This window comes from Narcine bancroftii, chromosome 8 (genome assembly GCF_036971445.1).
Source record: "Narcine bancroftii isolate sNarBan1 chromosome 8, sNarBan1.hap1, whole genome shotgun sequence".
Taxonomy (NCBI): Eukaryota; Metazoa; Chordata; class Chondrichthyes; order Torpediniformes; family Narcinidae; genus Narcine; species Narcine bancroftii.
The window spans coordinates 156259574-156284115 of NC_091476.1; the positions used below are offsets into that span (position 1 = coordinate 156259574).

The 24542-nt window shown below is 39.4% G+C and overlaps 1 protein-coding gene and 1 long non-coding RNA gene across 2 annotated transcripts in view; one reads left to right on the forward strand and one right to left on the reverse strand.

The window, feature by feature from the left end:
- The window catches only part of LOC138741444 (14-3-3 protein beta/alpha-1-like), a 58323-nt gene extending 49778 nt beyond the window's left edge, over positions 1-8545 (forward strand). Inside the window, exons 3-5 of the mRNA XM_069895558.1 lie at positions 201-364; positions 5440-5535; positions 6915-8545. Of these exons, the coding sequence (XP_069751659.1) occupies positions 201-364; positions 5440-5535; positions 6915-6974 (320 nt within the window). The 3' untranslated portion in view covers positions 6975-8545. The remainder of the gene's footprint in view (positions 1-200; positions 365-5439; positions 5536-6914) is intronic.
- On the reverse strand, positions 5570-23547 carry LOC138741445 (uncharacterized). The gene is made up of 3 exons (XR_011343503.1): positions 23343-23547; positions 8986-9079; positions 5570-5801 (listed from the first exon to the last, which is right to left on the reverse strand). It is a non-coding gene; the product is annotated as an uncharacterized lncRNA (long non-coding RNA).
- Positions 23548-24542: the final 995 nt, after the last annotated feature.

Below are 24542 nucleotides of genomic sequence, written 5' to 3' on the forward strand. Positions count from 1 at the left end.
GTTTTAGAATGTAGTCTCGTGACTGTCTTGTGATGAAATGGATGATGAATAAAGGTGGATTTGGCAGATACTAAAAAATAGGTTGTGAAAGAGACCTATCGTCTGCAATAAGACTGAAGTATTAAAATTGCTTTTATTGCAGCTAAAGACGCAGATGGTCAAAGTTGCTAATTTTAGTCTTTTATTCTATCCTGTTTCAGAAACTGTTGAGAACTCTCAAGCATCATACCAAGCAGCATTTGACATTAGTAAGACAGACATGCAGCCAACACAACCCATCCGATTAGGACTTGCCCTGAATTTCTCAGTATTCTACTATGAAATTCTCAACTCTCCAGAGCAAGCCTGTGCACTCGCCAAGATGGTAAACAATAAAGCCAGGGACATGTTTTCTTAAAACTTCTTTGTTTTTATGTAGCTTGAATGTGTTTTTTTTAAATTGAATTTGGTTAAAAGGATACATCTAACCTGGATTAACTTTGGAGAAGACTGGTGTTTTTCTCTCAACTTGGGGTGGCATGGTTAGTGTAGCGGTTAGCATAATGCTGTTACAGCGACAGCAATCAGGACCAGGGTTTGAATCCTGTGCTGTTTGTAAGAAGTTTATACATTCTCCCTGTGTCTTTGTAGGTTTTCCTGGGTGCTCCGGTTTCCTCCCACTGTTCAAAAAAAAGTACCAGGGGTTGTAGGTCAATTGAATGTAATTGGTCACCACAGGCTTGTGCTGTATGTCTAAATTTATTTAAAAAAAAAATAAATTGCTCTGTTTTCATCTATTTGGCTATTTCATTTCTAATAAAAGCATAAAATGCCGGAGAAACTCAGCTGGTCAAACAGCTGAGTCAGTTATGTATTTTTACCGTTGCTACATAAGGGACACTGTTTGACCATTTGAGTTTCTTCAGCATTTTGTGTTTTTACTTCAACAATGGTGACTACAGATTTTGTGATTGACTTCTATTTCATTTCTAAAACCATCTACGATGTACTGGTCCTCTTTTAGAAATCCTCGTGACGTTTTTTTCTTCACCTCCAGGTCTACTATGACATTTATGCTCGCTGGTCCACCATTTTCAACTTCCATATACTCCATCTTATAAAACTACATGAAATTTGACCCAGATAAAACAACACCTATTGTAAAGTCTTACATTTTCAATCACACTGGTCTTTAAATTTTTTTTGTTCTCCTCCGTATCCTTCCAACTTCATTTATTTATGCACTACGTAGCTTCTTGTGATATTCTTTCTCTCTCCCTCAACATTGGTGCTTGGTCCTCTGATGTGGAGGAAGTAACTAGTATTATGTCTAATAGTGAGCTAGATTCAATAAACAGTTTGAAGATGCTGTGATTTATCTTATGTTGATCATAATATGATTGAATTCAATGTCGCAAATGAAAAGGAGGAATTTGGGTGAGGCTAACTTTGATTTAATAGGATAAGGGAATATTATTGAGAGATGTTCAAAAAATAACTTTTAATAAAGAGTTAAACGGGAAAGTCTGCAGATAATGTGATTGTAATGCAATACACACAAGTGCTGGAGGAACAAGGAAGTTCACACAGCATTTATAGGAAGGGTAACCAACATAACGGGCCTGAATAAAAAGGTGGGGTGAGGAGGGGTAGGGGAAGAACATTGTGTGATTCTATGAAAATTAATATTTTCGATTAAAATTAGGAAATGAAGTTAACAAATGTGTCAGATAATTTTAAAATTTCCTCTCATATGAGCTGTTCCTTTTGGGTTAGAAAATTGTACATTAAGATGAGAAGAACATCAGAAAATTTGCCAAACGGGGGCGTGGCAAGATGGCGTAGGGAGCGGACGTGCATTCCCGGTCTCCCCCCAGGCAGTTATATAAATACCCGTTTTAAGAATATTTATTTTCTGTTAAAAGTCTTTGTTTTGTTTATCAATTGTTTTTAGTTTAAAATGGCAACAAAGATTAAGGAAAATAGAGTTCAAATACAGAACAAAACTACACTCTCCGACTTTGGAAGAAACTCGGCCTACTTGCCCAGACAGAACCACGGAGTCAAGGCTGGAATTTTCTTAAGAACGGAGCTCATTAATTGGACTGTCGGATAAGCTGGCCTTGGACACCCCTCTGAAAGATGTTTAAAATGGCAACAAAGATTAAGGAAAATAGAGTTCAAATACAGAACAAAACTACACTCTCCGACTTTGGAAGAAACTCGGCCTACTTGCCCAGACAGAACCACGGAGTCAAGGCTGGAATTTTCTTAAGAACGGAGCTCATTAATTGGACTGTCGGATAAGCTGGTCTTGGAAACCCCTCTGAAAGATGGTGATGAATATTGATTTGAAATGTTTTATGAAGATAAATTGCAGTAATTGCCATTGGTTGCCCGTGAGTTTTAAAAATCTAGATAACATTAAAGTTTATTAGTGATTTTTTTTGGATGGAATATCGGAAGGATGAATTTATTATCTATAAATACAGAACAAAATTACATTCTTTGACTTTGGAAGAAATTTGACCTATTTGCCCAGACAGAGCCGGAGTTGGTGCTGGAATTTTCTCAAGAACAGAACTTATTAAAGTTGATTTCGGACTCCTTTTTGAAAGATGGCGACGAATGTTGATTTGAAATATTTCAAATATTTTCTGAAGATAAACATATATATGGAACTCCTTGACCTGCAATAAGGTTTATCAGTGATTTTTTTTTTGGATGGAATATTGGAAGAGTGAATTTATTATCTGTGAGTATGCATACATTGCAAACAGATTTTAATAGTTTTGAAAAGGTTTTTTTTAAACTAAACAACAAGATCAGTTTAATATTGAGAAAATTGGAAAAAATGGAAACTTTATTATTAAATTTGGAAATTCAGTAGAAAGAAACTATGAACAAGATTGATGATTTATAAAATTAAAGTCGAAGGAGCAATGTCCAAGAAGAGTTAAAAATTTTGAATAAGTTTTTCTTGAAAATAAACAATAATTTCAACTGAACATTGAGAAGATTGACAAAGTGGAAAATTTGGTATTAAATTGGGAAACACAGAAGAAAGAACTTATGAATAACATTGATGCTTTAGAAGATCAAGACCGAAGGAATTATGTTCAAGAAAATTTTAAAAGATTTGAAAAAAACTTTTTTTGAAAGTAAGCTACAAATTCAACTTGAGACTGAGAAGAATGGAAGATTCGGTGTTGAACTGGGGTGTTCAGAGGTGTTTTAATTCAGTGGATGAAATTCAGGAAAAAAATTTAAAAAAAACTTTTATTGATTGTAAACAATGTTTAACTCAGTGTTGGGAGGGTGGAAAGGGTGCAAAATTTAATATCAAGTTTGGATTTTCAAAAAAAAGAGTTTATGAATAAGATTGGTTAAATTGATGGACCGGGGTTTGATGGATATAAGAAATGATGACTTTTCGGTTTATACGTGTATTTTGTCTGCCGGGGGGGGGGGGGGGGGGTGGTACTTCTGCTCCCGAAAGTCATAGGCCACTTGTGGTTTATACCACACCCATTTGGGTTTTTGGGAATTAACTACCACAAGGTGGTTTCCTAAGGGGTTAGGGGAGGTGGGGGGGGGGGTGAAAATTTGAAAATTATTTAGTATCTATTATGTAATATTATACTAAGTCAATTTGAAATGAATGTATGGAGATACTATAAATAAATTTCAAAAAAAAAAGAAAATTTGCCAAACATATATTGCTGGGATATTACTGGTGACTGATTAAAGAGTGAAAGAGTACCCTGAAAATTTTCAGCTCATCAGATTTGGCAAGATTGAACTATAAAAGATTAGGTTACATCTGAAAAAATTGATTTGATTATTTTTGTAAAGGTTATATTGTAACAATATTTGCATAAGGGCTAGGAAGGTATTTCACAATCTACTTCCTAAAAGAATGTTAGTTAAAATCAAATCTCATTAAATTTTAACTAAATTTATTGACCTGGTTGTAAAAATGACATGAGCTGCTGACGGCAATGAGAAAAGATGATGGGAAGGTGCTATGCCTTTTTGTTCTTTTCCAGTCTTATTTTTCAGTTTATGTTAAATACATTTTTCTTGTTAATCCTCTGTTATTTCATCAAAGAAATTGATCATGTTTTTATTTTTAACCTTCATTTATCAGCCAGAATGTGAGTTAGTTAATTTTCTTTGAAGTTTCCTCACCACAATTTTGAAATAGTCAACTATTTGCACTCCACTCCCACCATTGCCATATCCAGGAAGGAAAAGGATTGGTGGAGATTCTGCAATTTGCACTTTCTTTCCATTGTAATTAAGGGTATATCTCTTTTAAACGTAGCAATTTTTTTACCCAGGTAGAAAAAATACCCACATCATAAATTTTAATCCCTTCTGTCACTACAATTATCCCATTTGTAGCATCCTCTTCCTTCATCAATAAATTAAAAACCACTCACTTCCACATGATCTTTTGTTTGGTCCATCCATATTTTTCATATTTTGGCCGCTTACATTCTTGAAGGACATTGGGGACCCTTTATCCCATTAATCTATTGTCATACATTCCCTTGTGTATTTAGTCCTATATAAATAAAACAAATAATGCTTTTCCAATTGGGTTTACTGTTTTGCCATTTTAATCTAATTTGAGGAGCTTTAGCTTTGGATGCATTTCCAATCTATGAGAATTTATTCTCTGTACCGGAATAATTGTTTTTAAATGATTTTATTTTTATCTTTTGTTCATCAATCTTTCTTTGTTTGCAATCTGCCTGAACAATTTTATTTTCTTAAGATTGCTTAAATGTCTCATGCTCTTTTTTATCTCCAACCAAATCTAAACTGATGTTAAGATCGTTGTGCTACAAAGTATACCCTCACTTGAACAATATTTCATTCCTCTTCCAGTTGTTTTCTTTCTTCTGGAGCTCATCAACTCCTTGCACACAATTTTGACTCGGTCAACGTTAAGATGTTGTTTCACCAGCTTTTGTTTAGAACCTTAATATAATTTTGCACTTTTGTCCCTTTCCTTACCACTGTTTAGTGGATTATAGGATATACTCATAACATCGTAACTCCTTTGATATTCCTTATTAGATACTGTTTTGGACTCCTCACCAATTTTAGCAGTAATGCCAATCCATACACCTATTAGCCCCTTTTTTAATATTTTGTGGGCATAAATATTTTTCTTTTCAATACTGCAGCACATTCTGCACTAATTCCTTCTAATGCTTATTTGGCTGCCAAATTAAAGCCATTGCAGTGGCATAAGTGCAGTTGGTTCCAGGGTCTGAATTGAAGGGATCTGCCCAGAAACGAATTCTGCTTCATTTTCCTAGCAAGACATTACATTGGCTTGTATCTACCTGTTTTGTACAATACCAGAGAGAGAGTTTTTGAGGTCTAGCTAAAGAGCTGGATCTTAACCCTTTTCATTATTTTATTGGTTTTTATTGCTGTTTTCAGGCATTTGATGATGCCATTGCAGAGCTGGATTCATTGAATGAAGATTCCTACAAAGACAGTACACTCATCATGCAATTACTCAGGGATAACCTGACGGTAAGTGAAATTCTGCAATAAAACAGTAACAATGAAGGATGAAGTACAGGCACATAATCTTTTATCTGAAAACTGAAACTTCCGAAACCTGAATATTTTTTCCATGGATGTCGTCTGCATACCAAAGCTCACGTTTGACGCCAAACATGACCTGACGCAACCCACCCCTGTACAGTGCTGTATCTCAGTGCCCCTACCAGTGCCGTCCCTTTGCTGCTCATGGACTTCGAAGACTGTGAAAATGTCAACAAGAGCTGCAGAGTCTCCTATGGGTAACAGAGAGAAGCAGTAAAGAAAACATTTGTCATTATCAATAGCGCAGAAAGTAGAGTTATTGCAGAAGCTTGATCGTGCTGTATCTATGCAGCGTCTTTCTGAAGATTATGGTGTGGGAACTACCATGCTATATGACTTAAAGAAGCAGAAAGATAAGTTGAATTTTTACAGTGGCAGTGAGCCAGTTTATGTTTGAAGTTTTACTGTATGTTTTACTTAAAAATAACAAGAATGCTAGTAATTTTATGGCCTACCTTTATCTCACTACATTTACCACTCTATCATTCCCCCACCCAGCACTGCCACAACCCCCCACCATCCAGAGACCCTTCTAGCTGGAGTGTGTATTTGTTTTGAGCAAATCTGAAGTCAGGGTAATTACTTAACGTACCACCGTTACTATTATTCTCTTCTCTGAAAAATTTTGAATTCCAAAAAGTGTCTGGTCCCAAGAGTTTTGTATATGTCTTTTAAAGCTGATCTGATAAGCTTCTATTTTTCAACATAATTTAATAGTATTAAGAACACTGATAGAATTGTAAACAATTCTAAGAAGTGGAAAATCACAAGGGGTATCAAATGATTTAATTGCATAAATTTGGGACATTGGATAGATTTTGGAAATATGGTAGAACTTAGATGTGGCATTAAATTGAGGTAATGCACTTAAGAATTGTCTCTGAACTTTTTCCTAACAGGTCCTTTTAGATAACTTTCCCTTAAAGCATTTTTAGAAGTACTCTGTTAACTGTATTCATTGTATAAATGCAATTTGTAATAAGTATATACATGACCAAAATTATTCTTCATGGAAGTATTGGGATAAGATGTAGTACCCTTAAATCTTTCATGAGTATCATGAAATGAAGATGTCCAATAAGTTCATAAAAAATGGAGGGTAATAGTTTTAATTACAAAATTTGATACTGTACTATGTTGAATTCACTTTGGAGACTTGGTTTTTTTTCCTCAAATTTGTATTCAAAGAGCTAATGACCTGGAACAGGAGTAGTTTAATTACCAGTATTGTGAGTCTGTGTCTATATCTATCAACTATGTAAAAGTATTAATGTAAACTAAAACAGTTAACTCTTTTCCTGCAGTTATGGACATCAGATAATGCAGCAGATGATGCCGATGGTGGAGAAGGGGGAGAGAACTAACTCCACAGAGGGATCTGACATCCTCTTTTACATGTCTTCATTTCTTAGTGTTCCACTGACAATTCCGATAAAGGAATTTCTCAATTCACCAATATTGAATAGATGCACATGTGAATGCCACAATTTAGCCTATGAAAACCTTCAGCTTGGAACAAATGCCATTCCTTAGCTTTCTTTTGCTAATTGTTCTGACTTTGTAGTGTGCATTTGGGCACTTGCTACACAAACAGCAGAGATTAAATTTGCTGCGCAGTTGTGAATAAGTTGACATAGGTCCTTTTTGGTTTGCAAAGGATTGCCAAGAGCAGCTATTTTTAACTGAGTGGAGAGTGGGAAAATTATTCAAAATCTAAAACACAATGAAAAGTGAGCATCATTTTTCATTTGTGGCCACTAACTGTTGCTTATTTCAGATTTGATTTGTGCATACTTTGACGTACATCAGATGGTGTGTGTCAAATGTAAGCACATTCTCACCCAAAGAAATTGTGTTTTCTGTTTTGAGTGTCATGGTTCTGAAAGTGGATCAATATTTATTAAAATAAATTTTGTGGAGCTGTTTGGTAATCTAGCATTTTAAGTTTTGGGTTCTGAACTAGCTGGGTTCATGACCCAGAGCTGCTCTGAACTCATCAAATTTTCTGTTTTATTCAGATGCCTTGTTGGAATTCCATTACAGTAAAATTTTGTACTGCTTTTCATTCCTATGAAAAGGAAATTGCATGGCAGCTACTAGTCTTGTTTTAGTTAGGTGGGATTGCTGTGGGATGGAGTTAAGGTAGTGAAGAATTGGAGTAAAGGGAAATGTCTGTTTAAAGCCAATGTCAAAAATAAACCTCAAACGAATTAGGATTCTAACTCCACTCCTTTCCTTCCTGGTAATAGTAAGGCTTATAATCCTTAATAGTTGATAATTTCTATTCAAATCTTTAAACCAGCTAAGATACTTACTTTTTGCTTCCAATTCTACTATGTCTGTTGTCTGTCTTTTAGATTTGTCCACTAGTAAACCTGATATATTTTAGAACTGAGAGGATAGACTAGATAGGAATAATGTAAGAAAGAAATCCAATTCCAGCTTGGTTATGAAAGGAAAAAAATGACTGTTGGTACAGAATACCTGACTGTCAAATTCTGCGGTGTTTTGTTAAGATTGCAAAATATTGACTAAACTATTTCCTGTAGCTTACGGTAGTTTGGGTATATTTCTTATCAGCTCGTGCAGTGTTACATACTCTGTGCCCTTTATTTTACAGAGTATCTTGTTTTATTCTTGATTCAGTTCAAGATCTTGAAAGTGCTGTTATTTTCTACTATTAAATATTTGAGAGATGAAAGCTGACAAAACAAATTGGGGATTAATAACTTGAAGGGACCTATGCAATGACAGGTTTGACAGTAGTTTTGTCATTGTGGAAATATTGGCAGTATTTAATCCAGCACTGCTGTATTTTAATATACAATTATATGTAAAATTTTAATGAAGGATTTACCCTATTTTGTTTTTAAAGTTTGAAGCTGGTAACTGAAAGTAATATGCGATGCAAATAAAACATTCTTCACAAATGGAACTGCCTTTCTGTTTCATGATATTGAATCTTGAAATTGTTAACCATTCACAAATATATTTAAATTTAGATTTATAGTAGATAACGTATTTTGCCTTTGTGTTAACAACTGTTATAAGTTGATAATTTAACTTGTTGTATTCTCTCCCCATCTAGGCATGAAATGTGACCAAAAGATTAATAAGATACCTTAATTGTTTGTTGACTGAATTTCCTGTTATCAGAGTATTTCTGCCAATTTGTGATCCATAATGAGATATTTTGGCATCAAAACTGAAATATTGAAAATGATATTCAATTTCATCTAGCTCAAATTTTCTCATTCCTAACATTTGAAGATTTAAAGAAAAATATAATAATGAAAAATAGATTTTATGTTTGTTGTGGAATTTAAAAAAACACAACAGAAGAACAAATACAGTAATGTTGTTTAAGTTCATTACCTTATTTCAGTCTCTTTCCTCTGCTCCCAGCCTCTTCCAGATCTTTGTCATTGGTTTAATACCCATGACTCCAGTTGTGTAACTTTAAAAATAGCTGTAAACATTTACATCTGATTTTTCAATGCTTTGTCAATTCAAGTCAGTTAACCAATAATGAGCATTGACATCAAACAAAATCATTCAAGATTTGAAAATTCACCTGGTTCAGGGAAATTATATTAATATGAAATGTGAGTGAAATCAATGTTACAATCATATTTAAATAACAGTCTCCAAAGATGAAACAAACAGCTTGTTACCCCATAGCCCCCCACACCCCTCTTTTCTTTCTACCCAAGATCCACAAACTGAGTACATGCATTTCTTCCTACTTTGCTTCAATCCTTTTTTCCCTATCCAGTCTTTCCTTTACCCTCATGCTTGACATTTCTGATACCGTCAGCCTTTTTAAGGTTCCATTTCCCTGTACTAGTCAGTTCATCTTTACCATGAACAATCACTTAATACCATCATGTGAGAATGGTCTAAGGGGGCTCTGCTGTTTCCTTGTACTGGTCCTATTTGTTCACATTTACCAATGTACAAATTTACCTGCATTGAACAACTTCTCCTTCAACTCCATTCACATTCGCTAGATCAGTGGTTTTTAACGTTTTTCTTTCCACTTTAACTAATCCCTATGCCATAGGTGCTCTGTGATTGCTTAAGGTGATGTGTGGGAGGGAAGGGATGTTTGAGAATCACTGCTCTAGACCCAATTGTTACTGAAATATTTTTCTTGAGAAAAATCGTCACTATCTCATTTCCTTTGGAGTTATGAAACTGTGCACATAATGAGTCAACTAAGTACAGTTAAAACAGTGGTTTTCAATTTTTTTCTTTCCACTCACATATCACCTTAAGCAATCCCTTACTAATCACAGAGCACCTAGGGCATAGGGAATACTTAAAGTGGAATGTGAGTGGAAAAAATAAGTTTGAGAACCATTGGTCTAGATCAAAGGTGTATATATGAGACTTGTGCAAGTTGAAACCACAGCTAAATGTTTGTGGGATACATAAAACAATCTTCGTTTCCTCACTGCTCAGCCCCTTCCTTAACAATTAACAATTGAGTTGGTGCTGCACTGCAATAAAAAAAAAATTAAATCATTACTTTTGCTCATTTTCACCCTGTTCCCACTTTTGCACAATGTTTCTCTGATTCTCCTTTGCTGGATGTGCCTCCTGGGACTAGTGAGAAACATCCATTGTAAGCATATAAACCCCCACAGCTATCTGAACTATACTCCTCCCATTTGGTCTTTCCATTCCATTCTCTCTGATCCTTTGTCTCTGTTGCATTTGCTCTAATGATGAGACTTCAAAGGTGACAGAGATATTTTCCTTCCTGAATTGTGGTTTCCCCTCTGCCATTGTTGACAGCCCTTGACTGCATCTCGTTTCCCTTAGCCCAGCTCTTAATCCTGCTGAACAAAGTAAAGAGAAATCACCTGGTCCTCACCTTCTACCACACTAGTCTCTGCATTCAACAAATCATGTTTTATAATTTTCATCAACTTTAACAAAATTCTATTACCTTTAACATTTCACTCAACATTTTGAAGGGACCATTCCATCTGGTTTGCTGGTCCATTCCCACCAGTGTAAGGTAAAACATCATGAGATGGGAATGTGTAGGGAGTTACCCTGTACAGGGCAGTAACAAGAAGGGGAGGTGTCCTTGTACTCCTGTTAGGTAAAACATCATGAGATGGGACCGGAGAAGGAGTCACCCAGTACTAAGGAGTAACAGAATGCATCCTTGTACTTACAAGATAAGAGAGACATTGATGGATTGAGAGGCAGGAAGCTAGCAGGGAAAGGATAGCAACAGTTTTAGTCATTGGACAAGTAATGATATGATGATGTTCTAAGCATGTATCCAAGGGTATAAAAAATCACCATTTTGCTGATAACGGCAGAATGCATTCTCCGACTAACTTGTTAGTCGCAAGTGTTACAATCCGGTAATAAAGAACAAAGAACCCTGATTTCGACTCAGCCTGGTGTTTGTCTCACTCATTCATGAACAAAGCAGACCTAACAATTTGGTGACCCCGACGTGATGGGTGAGTGAACACTGGACGACGGTTTCTGTTTTTTCTGACAATCATCTCAGCCGGCTGATAAAAAGGTCCAGAGAAGCCTGTTTTAACAAAATTCTCTTTTTTTTTTAAAATCTTTATGATTGTCAGTAAGAACTGGAGATCGGACAAATTAGACGACCACAATTGAAGGTCGCATGCCAGGATTGTAACACGTAAGTGATTACAGACAAGATAAAAGTCCTTAAGGTGTTTGAATGACATTTATTAAGTGCTTCGCAAGAAACTACTAGAGTTTAAAAGTCTTTATTGTGTCGTTGCAAAGTCCAATAGAGTGAGAAGGTGGTCTATAAACAATTGAGGACCTGAGTTTTCTGCCCTAAACTGGTTATTAAGAGGAGAAATCTCCCACGTGAAGGTTGGGCTTTGAAAGAAAACAAAGGTTCAGGCTTATTGGCCTCAATTGTATCTGAGAGACTGACTTATAAATGTCCGGTAGGTATGATAATGTCTGTACACTTGAGAAGTTAAGAATTTATTTCCCCAATTCGCCGTGGTGGAATACCACAGCAGACACTAGAGACCTTGAGACAACAAAAAAAGTACTCAGGGACGCCTGCCTGGTGAACAAGAACGACGACAGAAGGCTGCGACAGCTGTGTCCGGATCAGGTAGGAGATATTAATGAAAAAGTTGACAAACTCCTAAGAGACACCCAGTTTATTCGAAATACTTTTGATAAGTTAAATGAGGGTATTCCCAACATCACCAAGGAGATAAAGTTACGTAAATTCATAGATTGGTACAGGGAAACAGGACAAAAGTATAGCCCAAATATTTGGTTTTCTAGTTGTAATTTAACTTTCAGACCCCTTTGGGAAAACAGAGAGTGGAAAACGAGCAATCAGAGTATACAGGACAGTCTGAAGTCAAATGGAGGACAAGACTTAGAGACTGTTCTTTTAAAAGATATTAGTCATCCAGCTTGCAAGGAGACATTTTTAAAAGCAATTTTCGTTGACATAGATCCCCTAAACGGACAAGAACCTAAAATAAAACAGGCATTAGAAAGCGGTCCCGCAGCTATGGCTGTACAGTTGCCTGCTAAGACTTTTGACCAAGTTATTAAGGAAATTAATCAGGAATTAGAGGAGCGAAATACCAGTAATGCGGCATTGGAAAAACAAAAAATGCTCCGAAAATGTGTAGACCGCTGGAGGAAGAGGGGTTGGTTACCCGGGGGCACTGAGATGTTCCTGACAGGTGAGGGAAACAAAAATTTTAAAACGTAGAGGCTTAGATAAGCTGGAAGAAACAAAACACAGAAGGGAAAGGAAAAGTGCCTGTTTCCAGTTTCCAGCCACGAAGTGTCCGGGTTTGCTCTCTCCCTCCCTCCTTTCACCCTCCCCCCTCTCTCTTCTCTCCCCCCCTCTCTCTTCTCTCCCCCTCTCTCTCTTCTCCCCCCCCTCCTCTCTCACCCACTCCCCCTCCCAATCCCAATCTGTGGTGGTGCTGCCCTGAAATCCCCAGGTTGGGCAGGGCAGAGAAATACAATTTGGTTTTAATTTTGTGCCCACAATTCCAGCTCCGCATCAAATGGGATCCTGTTTTATCCTCTCTCCCTCCCTCTTTCCCGCACCCCCACCATTGCGGGATCAGGGCAGACATTGTGGGCTGACGTGTAGCTCACTCGAGGTGGGAGGGAAGGAAGGAGTGATAGTTCCCAGTGGTGGGAGACCCAATCTGATCCACACCAGTGATCACAGGATGAGAACCTTTTAAAACCTTTGAAACGAAAGTGTTAATCTGAAGACTTTTCTCCCAGTGGGGCCAGTGCAAGGCATTTTCTCTCTCTATCTCTTGTGCTCTGTGTATCTGCCTCTCTATCTCTTTCTCTCGCTATGCTCTCTCTCTCTCTCTCTCTCTCTCTCTCTCTCTCTCTGGCACCCCAGATGGGACACTGGAGTCACGTCCCTTATATTCAGATATTGAGACACTGGGGTGTGACAAGAACCACGGGAATAGGGATACATCAGACGAGGTACAGGCCCCTTTAATAAAAATAGAAGGGGGAGTAATAGATGTAGAGACCCCTCTGGAGTCCATGAAAATAGAAAAGGAGTTAGAGATACAGAAATGGAACATGAAAAAGGTTCAGGATAACATTAAAAACTTAAACAGAGATATTAATGTGCTGGGGCAGATCAGTGAGGATCAAAAAGATTTAATGGTAGGTGTATTGAAGGAAGTGGAAAAGATAACTACAACACTGTCAGGAGAAATTAAAGCTGAAGGAATGGTAATAGGAGTAAAGGACGAAAAGTGTAGTACAGAAGAGGAAACGAGATACGATCCACCATGGGAGGAAAGTAGAAGGAAAAGACTCGGGAGGGAGAAAAATAGACATGCCTACCTGGACATAGTTAGGACAAAAGAGAAAGATGTGAAACAACTAAACTATGGCCGAAAAGATTATCTTAGAGATGAACGTGACCAATATACCTTTGACCCTGAGACATTGGAAGCTGATAGGGACAGTGACAGTGACGAAGAAGAGTCAGAACAAGGTGGGATAAATAAATGCATTACAAGAGTAAAGAAGGAGCAGAAATCCCCAAAATTGAGATATCAATGCCCATTACTGATCACGGGACGGGGAACTCAAAAATATGTACCCTGGTCACGAATGGACTTAGAGAGTTTAATGAAAAAACTACCTCCGTTGAGTAATGGGGCTAGTCCATGGATTTCTTGTTTTGAGCGAGAAACCTGCCAAGAACAATTAGCACTCACAGATGTCAGAACTATCATGATAAAATTAAAGGCAGAAGGGGCCCTGAAGCAAATAGAGAAAATTGTAAGAAGCAGTAAATTGGGGGATGAAATAGAATTTAACCCACTTCGGAATAAATTTTGGGAAGCACTTAGAGAAACATTTCCTACACCCTATAGTTTGGATGCCTTGGTAACCCTTCAACTAAAGGAAGGAGAGACTGCACACGAGTATTTCACTCGAGCATGGGACTTATGGGAAACAGGGACTGGAGAAAGACCCGACCACAGCCCCTTAGGAAGGGCTCACTTTCGTAATGGGATAATAAACGGACTACCTGCTACGGTTCAAGCAAAATTAAGGGACATTGTGGGATTAGAGACAATGTCAGAGGATTTGTGGAAAAGACACCTGACACATGCAATCAAACGACATCGTCAATCAGAGCATGCTAAGTCAGAAAGTGCGTCCCAGAAGGAGGTGGACAAGACAACCGATAAATTGGTGAGAGCCATAGAACATATAGGGGTTAAATTAGCGGCCCAACAGATAGTCCCACAGGTCATGGGGCCAGTGATAAATCCGGGACCCCAAGTAAGAAATGGTTGGGAAAGACAGCTAGGTACAATGTATAGAGGGGAACATGCAGTATGCTGGTACTGCCAAAATCCTGGACACTACCAGCGGAACTGTCCGGAGGCTGGGAGAGCAAGGGGAAAAAGATTACCCTCTATTAGAGGCTATCGGGGAAGAGGAGGAAACTTAAGAGGACAAGCAAGGGGTAGGGATGGACACATTGATGGGCCCCAGAGAATCGGGGGGTGGCAGAGTGATCAACAAGTCCAGGCACCTCAGTGTAATGACTATATTGAGGAAGGTGCTGAATTTGATTATTGAAGGTGCCCAGGAGAATCAAAAATCACGCCTCCCTGGGAGCCACCAAAAATTTGGGGGACGGTAAATGGAGAAAAAATTGAATTTATGGTTGACACAGGGGCAGCAGTTACGACAGTGATTAAAAAACCCCCAGGGAGCACATTTTCGGGCAAAACATTATCTACAATAGGATTCTCCGGGATAAGGGAAACACAGCCCTATACAGATAACATCGACATGACATTTGGACGACAAAGGGTTAAAACGCCTGTCCTGGTTGTGCCAAGTTGCCCCATTAATTTATTAGCAAGGGACATTCTTACCAAACTAGGAATAACCATACAATGTTCTGAGAAGGGCCTTCGGTTAACATACCCAGGGGATACAATAAGAAGGGGAGGACAGTTTATAGTAATGACCCCATCTAACGCTTCAGAAGACTCTGTGGAGGTTAGTATTTTCTGGAGTCGGCTACTGTATGATGAACCAGGCCCAGGGCTGATTAAACAGTTTTTTGAGTGGAGGGCCAGTATTCCTCGGTATGGGGATTACCATTATCCACTAGATCCTATGCATGTTACATTAAACTACACCATCCACCCGGACCAGGAATATGAGGAGAGGTGGGACTCTCTAAAAGAAGGGAAGACAGAAACGATACATTGTCCATTTATCTTTGTAGGTAAGGAGGGAATAGCTGCTATGGTTGTCATGACAGAAGAACAAATGGAGTGGTTCTGCTTAGGAGTAGAAAGTGTGCCTCATGTGACCTTGGGTATTGCCAAAGATCATCACGCTCGACAGCTGGGTCCGATGGTAAAGGAAGCGATAGGGTGTGAATACAGGCAGACAGAAATCCCGGGATATTCCACCTCGGAGGGAGGAAAATTTGTCAGACTGAATATTGAAGCATGGGACCAGGTTGTGAATGAGAAAGTAGAAAGAGACCGAGCCATAGAAGGAGAAAATATTGATCACAGAGACTCAGACAAATATCTTTCTAATCTGAGTCCACATATATGGACAACGGGGCCCTATGATGTGGGAGTAATAAAAGGAGAGGTATTTCTAGAATTGGCCAACCCCGGGCAGAAACCAATATGGAGAAAACAATACCGCTTGTCGCCCAGTCAGGAGGAGGGTATTAAAGGAACGATAGAAGGGTTAATGGAGTCAGGGGTTTTAAGGGCGGCACCTGACAGTATGTGGAACACGCCCATCATGCCTGTTCCCAAACAGGGTAGAAAAGACTGGAGGATGGTACACGACCTCCGGGAGATTAACTTGGCTACCAAGACTATCGGGAGACCAGTCCCAGACCCATATGTAGCACTTAGGGCTCTGAGTCCGGAGCACGAATACTATACTGTCATTGATCTGGCAAACGCATTCTTCTGCTTGAAATTAGCTGAGGAATGCCAAGACTGGTTCACTTTCACTTACCAAGCACATCGGTACACATACACTAGATTACCTCAGGGTTATAAGGACAGTCCAGGACTGTTCAATCAGGCCCTTAGCGAAATCCTAATGAAATTAAAGCTCCCGGAAGATGTTACACTGATTCAGTATGTAGACGACCTACTATTAGCAGGGAAAACGCCACATGGGTGCCTGACAGGGCAGCCAAACAGGTTACTGGTTATCATGAACATATACAGGGGATGATTTTGAGGTCCCATAACAAAAAAAATGAATCTGAAACTAAGGAGACTTGTAGCAGATTGAATGACTACACAGATGAGTTTTGTGGAGGAAGAGTGCTGTACAACTGGCTCCCCGCTAACTGGGATGGTCGGTGTGCTCTAGTAACCCTTAATGCGCCAGTGCTGATTGTCAAAAGGCAGGAGGGAGACGAGGATTCCCTAGAATTGCGCCACACAGAGAGTTGGCTGTGGAGAAAAAGGAGGAGTGTTGGACTCTTGGGGCCGGGAGGAAGGAACCCTGATGGGGTATGGATTGATGCCATTGGCCAAGCCCGGAATATTCCGGACGAATTTAAATTAGCCGATGAGATTGCAGCTGGGTTTGAAAGCTTTCCTGTTTTTAGTGCAATTTTTCCCATCACTGTAAATAAAAATGTTAATAGGATCAACCTTATTCACTATAATGTCCAGCGCCTTGCAAATTTGACCAGGGACGTTGTTGAGGCAATACATCAACAACTGTCAGAAACTTCCCTTATGACACTTCAGAATAGGATAGCGATTGATATGGTCCTGGCAGAGAAAGGTGGAGTGTGTGCTATGTTTGGAGATCTATGCTGCACTTCTATCTCTAATAACACAGGGCCAGATGGATCACTCACTAAGGGGTTAACGAAACTTAGGGCATTGGCGAAAGAATTAAAAGCCCAGTCTGGAGTCTCCAATCCTGTTTTATCCTGATTACAGGGAGTGTTTGGGAGATGGAGCACATTGTTAGGACAACTTTTGCTGGGTTTGTTCATTTCTGTATCAATTTTTATCACTTGTGGCTGTTGTTGTATTCCATGCATTCGAACGCTGGTCACGAGGACCATAGAGAAAGCCTTTGCTGACCGTGATGAACTGCCTCCGAAATATCAAGCTGTGCAGGCTGTGGAGCAAGACTATCTCACATTACAGGAGACGGAGAAAGTTGCTGAGATCGATCTGGAGTCTGAAGGGGAATGTGATGGGAAGGAGGGATTGTGAATTAGATTGTTACACATATAATTTTAACCTTGCTTGTAACCCAAATATTATAACATTGATTGTAACACAAACATTATTAATCAGATTGTAGACCATATGTTAACTTGGGTATTTACTAATGTACGGGGGGTTAGCTAGTTTTTTGCTTGGGGGCAAATGGGATGAAACTTGTAAACGGGCAATGGGATCGGGGTGACGGATGGGGGGTGTACGCAAAGGAGGGTTGGGGGAGCCCTCGCCCACCAGCCGAACTACCCTGTGAACAGAACCCGTATAGAGCTTGGCAATAATAGGCGAACTAATGTAACGCGGTGGTAGCATAGTCAGGGCGAGATTGTCCTCTAAAGAGGACAAAGGAGGGATTGTAAGGTAAAACATCATGAGATGGGAATGTGTAGGGAGTTACCCTGTACAGGGCAGTAACAAGAAGGGGAGGTGTCCTTGTACTCCTGTTAGGTAAAACATCATGAGATGGGACCGGAGAAGGAGTCACCCAGTACTAAGGAGTAACAGAATGCATCCTTGTACTTACAAGATAAGAGAGACATTGATGGATTGAGAGGCAGGAAGCTAGCAGGGAAAGGATAGCAACAGTTTTAGTCATTGGACAAGTAATGATATGATGATGTTCTAAGCATGTATCCAAGGGTATAAAAAATCACCATTTTGCTGATAACGGCAGAATGCATTCTCCGACTAACTTGTTAGTCGCAAGTGTTACAATCCGGTAATAAAGAACAAAGAACCCTGATTTCGACTCAGCCTGGTGTTTGTCTCACTCATTCATGAACAAAGCAGACCTAACACCAGTCATAGTCTTCACAGCATGTTCCTGTGCAACTGCAGGAGATGCAACACCTGTCCTCCTACCACTTTGTTTTTTAACCATCCAGGAACCCAAAGTGAAGTACTTCTGATGTGTATTGTATTGGGGATTCACAACCAAAACCAAAAGTAAGTTGCGAGATGTGCAACAACAACTTTCAATTCTGATGGGCAATCTGGAGCTTTCTCTTTTCATATTAATTTTTCATTCCACTGGATTCTGTCTTATCTGTGGCCTTCTATGTTGTAATGATGCCTAATAACCTTGAGGAATTAATCCTCACTCCTGCAGCCTTTCCTGAATCCATGTCCAATTCTTTAAAAAAAACAGCAACTTGGTTTCTCACTATTGGAACCGTCAACTTTTGGTGTAATGATCTAACTGGTATTGGCTCAGTTTTTCTCCATTAGCTCAGCCTAGATGACCATGTTCTGCAGCCCTACATTTTGCACCTTTTCACATTCCTATGTATTCTCACACTAACTGTTCTCATCTCATTAGCTTTTCTTCTATTTCTTCTGTTGAACCCTCTCAGTAAAGCATTGACCAACAATCCGGATTTTGTATTTTGCCCTGTTCATTGCCCCTGCACCTTCCCTTCAACTTAAACATACAGTAATGTGTTCTGTTTTAACCCTATTATTGGAGGGCCTTTGGTTCATAAAAGACACATTGTGCAGTTCATCTGTAGACACAAAGGTGACTTTGTAATCCTAGTCTGGAAGCGCAGAGTCTGGCACAATGGGGGCACTGGAAGTCCGTTTTTGTCATAACTGCTGCTGCTTTTTGACGCCATTCTTGGTTTTCCATCAATTTTTGGTAGTGGCTGTCTTCAAAACTGGTGTAGGCTTCATAGCACAGGGCTTATCAATGGGATCTGTCAACAGCTTTTAGTTCTCTTGGCTGGATGATTTCCTTTACAGCATCTTTATAGCTCTTGCATGGACAACCTTGAGATTTCCTTCTGGTCCAGTTCACCATAGAGCAGCTGGTGAGGCAAACAGTGGCCACCCATTCTGATGACATGTCCCACCCACCGCATCTGGGCTCTGATGATCAGGGACTCCATGCTGGTGGACTTTGCGCGATCCAAGACCTCCAGGTTGGAGAGAGTCTTGTCAGTGGATGCCAAGGATGGAACAGAGGGCACGCATGTGAAATTTCTCCAGTTGTTTGATGTGACAGGTCTCACACCCATGTAGAAGAGAAGGGATGACCACAGTTCTGTGGACTTTCATCTTTGTGGAGATGTGGATGTTGATTGAAATGTAAACTGCTTTGAATACTTGGGGAGCGTCATCTCGAGTGATAGGCCTTTGGACAAAGAAATTGACTCCAAGATCAGCCAGGTGGGAGACTTTGGAGAGGCTGCGTACCAGAGTTATCAATCAAATTTCCTATGTATGCTGTTATATAACCTGTTGAGTTTCCCCAGTATTTTATGATTTTATTTTAATTGATTAGAAACTTGCATGTTTCCAAAATGTAAATGCTTATCACAAATGTAAAACTTCTTGCACGATGTCTGCATATTGTTTCATTTAATATGTCTAAATATCTTATTTTCATTTGCAAGTAATTTTGTTTTTGATCTTGGGTGTGGGTAACTTAGAAGAAACTCAAATACTTCTGCCTCAAGAATCCAATCGATGGCTTTAGTGGGAACTCAAATATTTTAGAATTTACCAACTAATTTGAAAGTAATCTCTAATGCTCACATTTGGAATAGGAATTTTAAAAAAATTAAAATCATCTTCTAAATTGCATGATTAAGAATTTCATAAATCACAAATGATACAAAATGACTAGAGGGCAATTTAAATGTGTCCAATTGGGGCAGATAAATTTAACATGCTAACATTTATGGCTGATAAATCGAACTAGAGATGCTGGAAATCTGAAATAAAAACAGTAGATGCTGGAAAACATAGCATGCTGACAGTATTTGTAGAAAGAAAAATTAACATTTCAGGTCTTGAAGGATCCTGGCCCTGACATATTAACTTCCTCCACACACTACTCGACCTGAGTTTATCAGAACTTTTATTTCTATTTAATATTTTTTAAAGAGAAAAATAAAAGGAGAATATATCCTGCCCTTTAAAGATAGCTGCTCTGTAATTCGAAGAGTTCTAACAAAAAAAATGTTCACTATATTTGATTTTATGGCATAGACTCTGCTAATGTTCTGTGATTTGTCTCTGGGAAGACTGCTCTCTATTTGCTCTTTGGCTGGGTGTACCTGACAATTTCCAAAATAGTTGTGTAATTCCAATTGGCTCATTGCTGCTGGAGAGAATTACTTCATTTCAAATTTATGTGGAAGCACACAATACTGGATGGTCAACCAATTAAATGTTACACATTCTTTCCCTAGGACACCCTCAACTGAGAACTGCAGTGTATTATATCATGCTCAATATATGTACAAGAAAATGACATAATAACAGAAATATATCAGAATGAACTACTGAGCCAAGTTTTAGATTGTGCTGGACACAGTTTCATAGAAATGTTGCAACAAATGTTTACACACTACACTCCAGTACATGCATACTACCTTGTGTATTTCTGCTGGTCAGAAGGATCCACCTTCAAATTGGAAGATTCAGCCTTGCCACATATATACCTTCCAAAGCCAAACATGTCAAGTATTGGCTCTGCCACAATAGCGTGGATCTCCCAGTGGCCACCCATTTCAATTCTCTGACATGTCTGTCCATGATTTCATGTTCTGCCAGACTGAGACTACCCGCAAATTAGAGAAACAACACCTCATCTTCCATCTGGACAGACTCCAACCAGATGACATTAACATCGGCTTCTCCGGTTTCCGTTAACCCCCACCCCCCTTCTTCCCCTTTCCGCTTTTTCAAACCCCTTGTCTTTCTCCCCTTTTCCTTCTATCTCCTTTGACAGCCAACATCAAATCTCACCTTTCCTCCCCATTGCATTCTTCCCTCTTAATTTCTACTCTTATATCTCCTATGGATGCTGCTGAGTTACTCCAGCATTTCTGTGTGGGTTTTGTAAAACTAGACTTTCTTTGCCTCATCTGTAACTTTTAGGGTTGGGGCATTTACAATGGTGATCATATTGTGCTAGTTCAATGGTAGAGTGATCTGGAGACTGTGAGGTGTTCACTTGTCTCATGGGGCAGTCGCTGGGACACTAGATATTATTATTCCAGTTTGCTCTTCCATAAAGTGCACCTAAGGAAGCGACAGAAATTGTTCCCTACGCAAACAAGGATGAATCCTACCCATGCTGGAAAAGAGATGCTCTATATCCCAGTAGACTGCAGTACCACAGAAAACTGCATACTGCTAGCAACAAGTGAACCACAGGCACTTGCAAATGTACCAAGGAAGAGGCTTGAAACACCATAGGCTTTGGACAAGATGAAAGAAGTCACTAGTTGAATGTTCTAGAGAAATTATTGTGGTTTAGCCACTAAAGGCAACAATGCATTCTTATTCTTTGTTCAAGAGATAGAAACTGAAGGAAATTAGATTAATTTAGATTTGATTATCATTGCTAAACTATACATACATTAACTACCTATAAAATTAAGCAGGTTGATATCAGTCTATTAACTGAAATTGAAGCTGAGGGACCACACCTGTCTTCATCAAAGAAATGGTAGAGGACCTTCAAGGTCCTGAGTGTCCAAATATTGGAGAACCTCTCCTGGTGCCAACACACGAAGGAAAACATCAAGAAAGCATACCAATGTATCTACTTTCTGAGGACCTTGAGCATATTCAGCTAGCCGACAAATATTTCATTAAATCTCTGTGGGTGTTCTGTGGAAAGTATACTGACTGACTGAATCACAGCCTGGTTTGGAGGCTCAAAAGCCCACAAATAGCAAAGGGTGCAGAAAGTGGCAGACGCACAAATCCATCATTGTTACTGACCTCCCATCTATCGAAGACATCTGTGAAAGGTGCTACCACAAGAAGGCAGCCAACATCATAAAAGACTCCCATCACCCTAGCCATGATCTTTTCTCGCTGTTACCTTCAGGCAGAAGGCACAGAAGCCAAAGATCAGCACCTCTAGGTTCAAAAACAGTTTCCAACAGCTTTTAGGTTGTTTACCCATTCCCCCACCATATCACCTGAACCATAATACTACTAATAGCTCCACCAAAGATCTGTGTGAACTATTGTCAGAAAACATTTTTGCATTGCCTACCAACTACTGCAAATATTTCTTCTTTTCCTTTTATATTTTATTATCTTTTTTTTCTTTTAGTGGTGTCTTAATGATATTTAATTTGTGATAGCGTGCTGCAATAAGTAAGTGTTTCATTGCATCTATATACAGTACTGTGCTTTGTGTATTTGATAATAAACCTTTATTCATCCAAACTTTGTTGAACCAGGTTTGAGATGAATAAGATTCATTACATTAATTTCAAGGATGGTGGGTTTAATGTATGTGAAGAGATTGAGTTGTCTAGAATTTAGATGAGAGGATATTTCATTGAAATGTACAGAATTCTTACAGGCCGTACAAGCTGAATGATGCGAGCATATTCAAGCATATTTATTGAGGAATCTAGAACCAGTTTCAGAATAAGGTGTGGCCATTTAAGACAGAAATAAGAAGAAATTACTTCACCGAGAAGGTGAATCTTTCTACAGCTGAGAGCTATGGAGGGTTAGTCATTGAAGTAATTCAACATAGATATTCATAGATCTCTGGATATTAAAAGAATCAATGGATATTGAGAGAATGCAGGAAAATGTAGAAAGGAAGTAGATCAAGTTGATGATGGCTCCAAGAGCCAAGTGGCTAATTCATACTCCACTTGCTGTCTGCCCAACATGACAAGAAATTGCAGTGTTGTGAATGGAACTCAAGCCATTGCGCCAACCAACCTCCCCCCACCAACTCCATCTACACTTTTGTTGCTACTGGAAAGCATCCAACATATTAACCGACCTGCCCCACTCAGTAACACTCTTTTCTCTCCTTGCTTCAGGGAAAAGATACACAAGTTAGAAAACACATACCACCAGATTTAAGGCATTAGTAAACCAATGCTGCTCTTGTATTAAATTTTTCTCTATAACATGATACTCTGCACTTTTGTTTGAATTTGCACTAACCTATTGTAATCGATAGGTTGAAACATGAAAGTCTGCATATGCTGCATACGCTGGTTGTAGTAAAAACACTGAAATTCTGGAGGATCTCAGCCGGTCTTTTCAGCATCCAAAAAAAGCAAATATATATTGCTGACGTTTTGAGCCTGAGGCCTTCTTCAAGGAATAAGCAGAATGAGCCACAAGCAGGAAGTCTCAGAATTCAGACAACGCTGGCTAGGGGAGGAATCCAGAGCAACAAAAGGTGTTAATTGGATAAGAAAAGGGATGAGGTAAGAATTTATCAAGTTTGTGCAAAAGGAGAGAGACGGAGCTGGAGGAAGGCAGTGGAAGTAGAAGTGGGAGGTTTAATGAAAGCCAAAGAAGTCGATATTAATGCCATCCGGTTGGAGGATGCCCAATCAGAAGATGAGGTGTTGTTCCTCTAACTTATGGGTGTCCTCAATTTGGCAGTGCATGAGACCATGGACAGACATTTCAGCAAAGAAATGGGTAGCCACTGGTACATCCACGTTATGGCGGTGGACAGAGCTGAGGTGCTCAACAAAGTGACTCCCAGTCTGCGTTCAGTCTCTCTGATGTAGAGGAGTCCACAACTGGAGAACTGGATGCAGCAAATGATCCTGTAGATTCACAAGGGAAGTGTTGCTTCACTTTGTTTGGGGCCCCAAATAATGGGGATGGAGGAGGTGAAGCATCTCCTGTGGTCAAAGGGGTAGGTTCCAAGGGGATGATGGGTGGGGAGGGAGGAGTGGACATGGGTGTTGGGAGCAGACCTGGTGCAAGGTGGAGAGGAGTATATGTGCCTAGTGGTGGGATCACGTAATGGGTGGTGGAAATGGCAGAGGATATGTTGGATGTGGAGGCTGTTGGGGTGGTAAGTGAGGACAAGAGGAATCCAGTTCTTGATGCGTGTAGGAGCAGAAGGGGTCAGGGCAGATATGCAGGTAATGGAGACTATGTGGGTGAGCGCCAAGTTGATGGTGGTAGAGGGAAAGCCACATTGTTTGAAGGAGGACATCTCTGATGATCTGGCATGGAAGTCCTCATACTGGGTATAGACAGGGGTGTTTCTAGGGTATGGCACATGCCCTGGGTGCTGCTTGAAGGGGGGTGCCACTTGAAGAGGGGGCGCCACTGAGCAGTTTCTAACCCCAATGGTCTCCTTCACCACCTTGGGCTCCCAGTAGTCCCCACATCCCT